Source organism: Cyberlindnera jadinii, assembly GCF_001661405.1.
Source record: "Cyberlindnera jadinii NRRL Y-1542 unplaced genomic scaffold CYBJAscaffold_2, whole genome shotgun sequence".
NCBI classification, from domain to species: domain Eukaryota; kingdom Fungi; phylum Ascomycota; class Saccharomycetes; order Phaffomycetales; family Wickerhamomycetaceae; genus Williopsis; species Williopsis jadinii.
This window is the reverse complement of record NW_017963653.1, coordinates 1,240,426-1,249,480: the sequence shown is the minus strand read 5'-3', so window position 1 is coordinate 1,249,480 and position 9,055 is coordinate 1,240,426. Positions and strand designations below refer to the sequence as shown.

The 9,055-nt window shown below is 42.6% G+C and overlaps 7 protein-coding genes across 7 annotated transcripts in view; 4 read left to right on the top strand and 3 right to left on the bottom strand.

Moving 5' to 3' along the window:
- Nucleotides 1–16: 16 nt before the first annotated feature.
- Nucleotides 17–916, top strand: CYBJADRAFT_166370 (uncharacterized protein; the record flags this gene model as incomplete). Its single annotated transcript, XM_020214457.1, has 1 exon — nt 17–916. A coding segment is annotated over exon 1 (815 nt), but the record flags the coding sequence as incomplete, so codon positions are not given.
- Nucleotides 917–972: 56 nt separating this feature from the next.
- Nucleotides 973–1,449, top strand: MGP12 (Mgp12p). Its single transcript, XM_020217749.1, has one exon. The coding sequence runs from the start codon at nt 1,072–1,074 to the stop codon at nt 1,420–1,422; it is 351 nt and encodes a 116-aa protein (XP_020072702.1). The 5' UTR covers nt 973–1,071; the 3' UTR covers nt 1,423–1,449.
- Nucleotides 1,027–2,096, bottom strand: CYBJADRAFT_166369 (uncharacterized protein). Its single transcript, XM_020214456.1, has one exon. It carries the CDS (start codon nt 2,044–2,046, stop codon nt 1,477–1,479), a length of 570 nt encoding a protein of 189 aa, XP_020072701.1. The 5' UTR covers nt 2,047–2,096; the 3' UTR covers nt 1,027–1,476.
- A 500-nt stretch (nt 2,097–2,596) lies between these two features.
- On the top strand, nt 2,597–2,919 carry CYBJADRAFT_51318 (uncharacterized protein). The gene has a single exon (XM_020217748.1). It carries the CDS (start codon nt 2,709–2,711, stop codon nt 2,880–2,882), a length of 174 nt encoding a protein of 57 aa, XP_020072700.1. The 5' UTR covers nt 2,597–2,708; the 3' UTR covers nt 2,883–2,919.
- On the bottom strand, nt 2,920–4,100 carry ZIP1 (Zip1p). The gene has a single exon (XM_020217747.1). The coding sequence runs from the start codon at nt 3,909–3,911 to the stop codon at nt 2,958–2,960; it is 954 nt and encodes a 317-aa protein (XP_020072699.1). The 5' UTR covers nt 3,912–4,100; the 3' UTR covers nt 2,920–2,957.
- An 831-nt stretch (nt 4,101–4,931) lies between these two features.
- Nucleotides 4,932–6,702, top strand: CYBJADRAFT_193395 (amino acid permease; the record flags this gene model as incomplete). Its single annotated transcript, XM_020217478.1, has 1 exon — nt 4,932–6,702. One exon carries the CDS (start codon nt 4,932–4,934, stop codon nt 6,666–6,668), a length of 1,737 nt encoding a protein of 578 aa, XP_020072698.1. The 3' UTR covers nt 6,669–6,702.
- Nucleotides 6,703–7,708: 1,006 nt separating this feature from the next.
- Nucleotides 7,709–9,055, bottom strand: part of CYBJADRAFT_161059 (uncharacterized protein) — a gene marked incomplete at both ends in the record, with an annotated part of 4,409 nt that continues 3,062 nt past the window's right edge. Inside the window, one exon of the mRNA XM_020213582.1 lies at nt 7,709–8,965. Coding sequence (XP_020072697.1) covers nt 7,709–8,965 — 1,257 coding nt within the window. The remainder of the gene's footprint in view (nt 8,966–9,055) is intronic.

Sequence of the window (9,055 nt, the reverse complement as noted above, 5' to 3'; positions counted from 1 at the left end):
AACTGTTGTTCTATGGAGAATGGTACCATCTTTTTGCAGAGCTTCAATGAGACTATGGATTTCATCATTGACACTGGTGAAATATTTGAATTGTTGAAACAGGTGAACACCTATTTGGCTAGAAGCTTGATTGAGATGGTTATTCAGTACTGCTACTCTCATTGGAGCTTCGGCGAATCAAACGACTCTCGAGTCTTGGAGTTATTTAGAGTACATTGGAGGCATCCTGGTCCAATAGCACAGAGCCATGCTGTGCTTATACGGTATTTGATCAACATGAGATTGGGGCTCTATACAGTTCAAGGTCGTTTGGATAGGGATACCTTAATAATGACAGTTTCAAAGACAAAGACATTGCTAAGACATATGATTTCTCATTCCAGTATGCTAGATGCAACAAGTATTATTCCAATATTCAAACAAGCTGTCGAGTTCACAGAAGACTCGGAACTAACCAAATTGTGCTATTCCTTGTTGTTAAGACTTGTGGAATTACAAACTAACGGTGATATCTTTACAATACCTTCAATGGTTAGGGATCAGGATGCGAATTTGAAGTATTTGATCCAATCAGGACTCTGGGTCCGCAACGCCCGTTCAATAAGGGATAAAACTGAAAGAATATGCGAAATATTGGCTCGGAGAATGCCAGTGGTCCAAGACTGGTACGATGAAGTCCATGGCGGATCAGTGTCAGTAATAGATACAGCTCCAACTGCTGGCACCCAGACCTATAACCTGCACAGTATTGCAAATGGGAACGGCTTAAAAGGACTGGATCCGCTAGCTGAGAGACCTTTGAGACCAGGCTCGTGGAAGACAAATACAAGCTCAAACATCTCATCACCAGTCAGGTCGTGGACGTATAATTAGGCCTATGTTATCGTCAAGTTGTCATGTAACCCATTTCACGATGTAGTCGTTTCCTTGGTTCTGTATAGTCTTGGTGTGCGGATGTTTTTTTGTAGCTTCTCGCCAATGTTAGAAAGTTGATGATGATTTTCGGTGTCTTGAGACGAGGTGATATGAGAAGGAAGAGCATAGATATTATCAATTCGGAAAGAAAGAGCAATGTTGCGAGGAATAATCACACATAGACAGCGGCTCATACGGTCAATCTCGACTTCACAGTACTGTTATAAGCAACCAAGGAAGGTTCTAACGCTTTTTGGTAAGGAAGGGTGTGGGTTGTGCGATAGGGCTAAACAGGTGATGATGGACATAATAGACTCTGAGGAATTCCCACAAAAGAACGTTGAGTTTCAGTACGTGGACATCTCAGATGTTATGAATACACACTGGTGGGATAAATACTGCTTTGATGTTCCAGTCTTGCACATTGATGACACTAAAGGTGAGCGGGTGAAGATGATGCACCGGTTGGATGGAAAACGGGTATGGGAGGAGATTGAAAGGGAATGAAGTTAGCTCTCTTGAAATAGCATTGTAATTAGTCTTGTATATATTGCTCATTCATCATTTGCAAGTTCTCTTCCTCTTTGTATACCTTCTCGGTTTGAATATGACTTCTGGTTGTGCACTTGGAAGGTCATCTTCTATATCAAAATCGTCGATGAGATCTGTATTTGTCTGTGCAATAGTGGAAGCAGACGGATTGCTTTTGTTAGAGAATACTCTCTTCTTTGATTTGGATGTTGATGACCCTGGTGCTGCTGCCATTGCAGATTCCGACCGGTTTGTTATGAATGGATTCAATTTCAAAGGTGAAGCCAACGTATTCTCAAGATCCTCGATTTCAAGATTCTTTGAACTGTTGATCTGGGTCTTTAACTCATCAAGCTTTCCCTTGAGCTCGTCATTTTCTCTTTGTAGAAGGAAAATTGTTGTTTCCTTTGTTTCAAAGCTCTTCTGAAACTCCTCCTCGGATTGTTTCTTCTCTGATTCGATGTTCTGATATGTTGTCAACTGTGCATTGAGGTCAGAAATCTTCTCCTGGAGTGCATCGAATTGTTTGTAAACATCATCACGCTCCTCGATTGCTGAGTTGTAGAGATCCTCTTGTACTTTTATCTTACCCTCATTCATGGATATCTCCTTAGATAGCTTCAGTTCTGTTTTCTTCAACTCAGATTCGAGTTTAGCAACCTTTTTACGTAATTGAGAAACATCTTTTCCTTCTGTATTGTTAGTAAGTTGTAAAGTTTTAATCCTTTCGTTTTTAATCTTTAAATCAGCCTCCATAGCCTCCTTCAGAGTCTCCAGCACTTCAATTCTTCTTTGCAATTCTTCTTTAGACTTTGAAAGCTCAACAGTTTCACAGCATATGTTTTCAAAACTATCATTTTTCAGATTTTGATCCTTGATAACCTTATCAAGTTTGGCAATTCCATTTTCTAAAGCTCTGAAGTGCTTTGCCGATTCTTTCTTATCCAGAGTGTGAGATGACTGTAGTTCTTTTTTCAAGGCTTTAAAAGAATCTTCAAGTTTAGACATTATTTTTTCCAATTCTGTAGACTTGTTCATAGAATTGTTCAACTTTGTCTCCAACAATCCCTTCAATTCTATAACTTGGTCATTGATCGATGGAATAGTTGTTTCAAGCGCTTTCTCAAGTCTTAATCTTTGGTCATCACTTATCTGGAAAGAATCGACAAATCTATAAAGAGTAAAAAAAATGAGTTAGCACATTGAATCATAATCCTTTCAAAAGATTAAACGGTATCAGTAGTTACTTTTCAGTCAAGCTGATGAACTTGGTCTCCATGGTTTTCTCAATCGAATCCATCACAGGTTTAATACCTGATATGAATTGGTTGTCAATCTTCACTTTGATGGAATTGTCGGTTTCGTTCAACTTTGTTATAACATTTTTTTCAAATGAAACAACATCAAAGGAAAGGTCTTTAACTCTGGTATCATAATTGAGACGACAACTTTCAAGTTTCTTTTCAAGATCTAATGATTTGATTTTTTGTTCTGAAAGCAAACCAGACGTTTCATCCAACCTTTCTTGTAAGGCCTTCACCTCTCCAGATTCTGTATATTTCGTTGTTAGTAAAACCGCTCATGGGTAAGATAACAAATCCAGATGATGATTTGGTCTGTATACTTTTATCGAATTCATAAGTACAAGCTGCCTTTAATTGTCTTATGTGATCGATCCTCTTCTTGATGCTGGTGATTTCGGACTTCACGTTGGATATATTTTCCAAAACTCCAGAGTGTTCAACTTTAAACGTGTTGATGATATCATTATCAGATCTTCTAGAATCTTTCAACTGGACAAGGTTTGATTGAATAGAGGCCATGCTTGTTTTGAAGGTTTTGAAACTGCCCTTTATAGTTTCGATAGTACTCAGTTGGGATTCAATAAATGCACATTGTGACTGGATCTTCATATTTGCGGATTCTAATTTCTGTTTCAACCCATTGCATAATTTTTGCGATTTGACCAAGGCATCCATTAACAAATCACTCGACGATGATGTCTCCAGTTGAGACTCGTCCGTATTGTCTTCACCTCTGGAAGAATCAGGGTTCGAGATCTCTCTAATATCGGTGATTTCAATGTCGTCTCCCTCTTCATGAGAAGGGTGTAGGGGTCTCACGTTGAGTTTGAACACCTTTTCCATGTGACCAGAGGAGCCGTTACCAACAACTCCACCAGGACCTGTGTCATTTACGGCTCTTTTGGCGTGGAAAAAATTCGAAGACACAACAGTTGAAGGCGCAGTGGACGTATCTCTCGGGCTGGAATGCGAATCTGTGGAATCATCGAGCGTCTGAGGCCTCTGAGCACCGCTTTCACCGTGGGTATCAACATCAGCGGAAGGCACAGCGGCAACAGCAGAAACACCGGCGGATGCGAACGAGGCACCCAAGTTCAACGATAGAGAGCGTGGGACGAACCTGTTGCCACCGTGGGAATCTTTGAAGAACTGAGAGGCCATGGCTTGCTTTATAAAACACGAGGCGCTTGCTGTTGTTGTTGTTGTTGTTGTTGTTGTTGTTGTTGTTGTTGTTGTTGTTGTTGATGGAAGGAAGAGCGAGTGCTAAAAAGTAAACAAAGGAGAAATTAGCCGCGCGGCAAACACACCGCGGGGGAGGGGGTAGAACAGCGAAAACACCCAATCGGGAAATTACCCAATACGGAGCATTCGGCATGGTACGGGACACATAAACGGCGTTTTCCTCAGAAAAAAGTTTTCCATCGCATGCGTTTTGTTGCATTTTCCCATCAGCAGGGAAACTCAAACCTGTTGTGAAACTCGTGAGATCTCCAGTTCCTGAAGGCCCTTTTAGCTCATTGCTGGTGGGAATAAGTGTATTCACCGCGTGGACAACTGTCCACAGCATCTACACTGTTGAGCCGGTTTTTCGCTCCCCCTGGCTTCATATTCTCTGTGCTGTTTAGGCCTGCAAGAGTACGTCCTTAGCGTCGGTGTTATAAATAATACCCATATCTCTTGATTGCGTCGTCCTCTCCTTCAATCCGCCCTTTTCCTCCCACTCCAACGGTTGAGTTCTATGTGTCAAACTCCGTGTCAACTGGGAAACCGGACGAAGATCATTGGGTAGCGTTAGACTGTGAATTAACTTACGACACGTCCAGTCTGACGACTAGAGGGCCGCATTGCTTCCCGTGAGATTGATGTTGACCTTTTACGAGAGACACCGGCCATCCCAACCTCGAGCTTCTCGTCCTGTACACCCTGCTGGACTCGGCAACCACTCTGTCACCACGAGTCATATCGCTTAATTTCTTTTTTCCCTCTCTTACACGTCAAATTTTCACATCATAGGCGCTCCAAGGACCAGAGTCATCATCATGTTATACGTGCAGGGGACGTAAATACGTATATGAAAAAGAAAGAAAAAAAACTTTTCATCTTTCTCCTTCTCTTCTCTATCTGCCACTGTGCTCTTCACTCATAGTCAATTAACCCTGTTGATAGGATTGCGTGCAAGATATGTCGGATATAGAGTACTCCAACTCGTTAAAGTCTCCAGCTACGGAGACAACACACAAGAGACTCAACCATTGGGAGAGGTTCAAAGACTCTTTCAAGCCTCCACTGGAATCAGATAGCAGCTCTGATTTCCGCCATGCCGACGTCAGGGATTATAAGGACCTCACTGATATCGAGAAGGCTGCTCTGAACTCATCAAAGTCCGATATGAAGCAAGAGCTGACACAACGTCACCTTATGATGATTGCTATAGGAGGTTCTGTCGGCACAGGTTTATTCGTCAACTCAGGTGGTGCTCTGAACACAGGTGGTCCTGCGGCTTTGGTCATTGGCTGGTCAATCATCGCAACCATGATGCTGACCACTGCCATTGCGCTTGGTGAGATGTGTGTTACTTTCCCCGTCACTGGTGGGTTCACGACCTACGCAACCAGATTCATCGATCCATCTGTAGGCTTTGCGATGGGATGGAACTATGCTCTACAGTGGCTGATCTTATTACCATTGGAGCTAGTTGCTGCAGCCATTACAATTCAATATTGGCGTGAAGATATCAACTCCGACGTTTGGGTGGCTGTGTTCTTTGTCTTCATCTGTGTCCTGAACATGCTTGATGTCAAGTACTATGCGGAGTCAGAAGTGATTCTTTCCATGATTAAGATCATTGCTGTGCTGGGATTTTTCATTCTGGGAATTGTGCTGATCTGTGGTGGTGGTCCAGAAGGTGGTTACATTGGAGGGAGATACTGGCATGATCCAGGTGCCTTTTCGCATGGGTTCAAAGGTGTCTGCTCTGTCTTTGTCACTGCTGCTTTCTCGTTTGCTGGTACTGAACTTATCGGTATGACAGCAGCTGAGACGTCAAACCCAAGAAAGACCATTCCAAAGGCTGCAAAGCAAACATTCTGGCTCGTCACCGGTATCTACATAGTTACTTTGACATTGATTGGATGTCTAGTTCCATACGACGACGATAGACTGTTAAACGGTGACTCTTACGCATCAGTGTCGCCTTTTGTCATTGCCATTGAAAATGCAGGCATCAAGGGCCTGCCATCTCTCATGAACGTTATTATTCTCATTGCCATCTTATCTGTTGCAAATTCATCAGTGTATGCCTCTTCAAGAGTGCTGGCTTCATTGGCCGACATTGGTCATGCTCCAAAGTTCTTGTCTTACATCGATAGAACAGGTAGACCTCTGTACGCCACTTTTGTCACGTTGTTCATCGGGTTATTGTCATTCATCGCAGCTTCTGACAAGGAAGACGAGGTGTTCCTATGGCTTTCTGCCCTCTCTGGTCTTTCCACGATCTTTGCATGGATGTGTATCTGCTTTTCCCATGTTAGATTCAGAAGAGCTTTACAAGCACAAGGAAGAAACACCGATGAGCTCACCTACGTCGCTCAGTTCGGAGTGTGGGGTTCGCTGTACGGTGTTGGTATGAACTTTCTGGTCATAGCAGGCCAGTTCTGGGTCGCTCTGTTCCCTGGAAGCTCTGCAGATGCTAAGTCATTCTTTGAGGTGTTTTTGTCGCTGTGTATCTTCATTGCCTTCTATGTAGCTCATAAGATTTGGAAGAGAAACTGGACATTGTTCATCAGAGCAGAGGATATGGATATAGACACAGGAAGAAAGCAAGTTGATATGGAGTTGCTCAAACAAGAGATCCTTATAGAAAAACAGGAGCTTGCATCTAAGCCTATATACATCAGATTCTTCCACATTTGGTGCTAAGGTACGTATGATTGACGATTGACGCACTTGTCCTGGGCAAGTTATTATACTGTTTAATATTAAAGCATTTGCATTTCAGTAAGGGTCTTGTAATCATGAGCTATTTAGTAAGAAAGATCGTATATGCCTATACGGGAAGTGTCCAGCTCCGAAACACTCACCACAATATAGCACGAGAGCTACGCTTACGTTCTCACCAGCGATGATGAGTGTGAAATGTGCCAGAAGATTGGAAGTTGTGATACTCCTGACGCAACACAACAGCATGGAATTAAGCAGTGGAAGTACAACTGCGTGCATCTTCGTCTCTTTGTATCATTTTGACCTTCAATCGTCTTGAAGTACCGACATGTGTGAAAATATTCACGCTGTGAAGCATGTTGAACGACAGTATAAAACCATGTCGCTTCCTACCTCGTTCTTTGGCTCCAGGCAGAGTGGTTGTGCTGAGATTACCATACAATCTGGTGTAAAGTATCATCTCACAGTGGAGCCACAGGCTAGCAGACGCACTACAACGCATATGAGGGTTTAAAGGCGTTGATCTCAATCACGTGTTTGGAACACTATAGAGTTGGTCAGGGTTGTCTCCTACTGAGACCTTCGTAGCGTGTGTATCATAGCTCTATGGAAGGGGAATTTTAGGCATCAGGCTTCTTAGTAGGATACAAGCAAGGAATGTGATCTTCTGGTGGGCTCATTTGGTTGTGGTTCAAAATTGGAGCTATAAGAACGTCTATGGTTGCTTCTGTCTCAAGCATCAGGTAGAGAGTAGTACATAGCAGAGAGAGCACATCAGATGGAGAGAAAGCAGCTTTGAAAGTAAAACTGGACTATTCTCATCAAAGCAGTGGGTATGGATACAGATACGGGCAGAAAACAAGTTGGTATGGAGTGGCTTAAGCAGCTCCTTATAGAAAGACAAGAGCTTACAATACCCATGTACACAAGATTCTTCCACATCTGGTGTTAAGTATCATTGAGTGCCTTTTATAAATATTTGTTTCTAGTATGACTTAGTATAAATTTTGTCCGTAGGCTTAGTTAGTGGCTTCAGATGTTGAAGTCGAGCTAGATGTTCCAATGTACCCACCCTGCTCACACAAGTGATAGAACATACTATCCTTATTCTTCAAGAGATTCTGAGGGGAATCAAATTCCTTAACCTCACCACTTTCAAGGACAAGGATCTTATCACTGTCCATAACGGTATCGATTCTGTGGGCAATGGTTAAAATCGTCCGATCTTTGAATTCACTTCTGATTGTATCCTGAACAACTCTATCAGTCTCGACATCAACAGAAGCAGTGGCCTCATCGAGAACCAGCACCTTTGAAGGGTTCAAAAGGGCTCTAGCAAGACATAAAAGTTGTCTTTGGCCAACAGACATGTTTGAGCCTCCTTCTGAAAGTTTGGCATCGAGCCCCACGTTTCCGTCGGTGTCATCCTTATCCAGGTTTTCGATAAATGGCTTCAAATGTGCCAATTCTAACGCCTTCCATAGTTGTTCATCCTTGTATGATCCCAGAGGATCCAGATTCTGTCTCACAGTGCCTTCAAATGCCTGAGAATCTTGTGGTATAATGGCCAGGTTACTTCTCAAATCATGCAAGCCCAGCTTCGTGATATCAACATCATCAATAAGCACTCGACCTTCAGTGGGCTCAATAATTCTAAACAACGCAAGAGATAGGGTACTTTTACCTGCACCTGTTCTTCCAACGATACCGATTTTCTCTCTTGGTTTAACTTCGAATGAAATGTTGTTCAAAACGGGGTCTAAGTTAGCTCTGTACTTTGTAGTGTAGTGGTCAAATCTAACAGCTCCCTCTGTTGGCCAGTGCTCAGGTGGTCTAACGTTCGTGATTTCATCAGCTTCAGGTGGTAGATCACAGTAATCAAGAACTCGCTCAACAGAAACAATGTTCGTTTCAACCTCCACGGTCATTCTGACGATAAAACTAAGAGAAGATGTGACACTCAAGGCGTAAGTGATCAGCAAACCTGCCATACCACCACTTATACCTTGTAAGATGGCCAATGATGCTGTGGAAAAAATCACTATGGAGCCCATAAACTGCAATCTGCTGAACAACCATCTGTTAATGGATCTGAACATGTAGACAACCTTTAGATGGAAGGCCAAGTTCTCAAATTGAATGAATTGGAACCGGTCGCTTTGTCCAAATGCCAATATAGTTTCAAACCCGTTAAGTGTTTCCTGAAGATGGGAAAATATTGGAGATCTTGATACAGAAACAATACGTTTCAAGTCCCTGGACGATGTGATGTAGTACTGTTGATAGTAAATGTAAGCAACAGAGAGTAGGGCAGCAAGGATAAGGAAAGGTGGCATATTGATACCGATAAAGCCCAGAATCAGAAC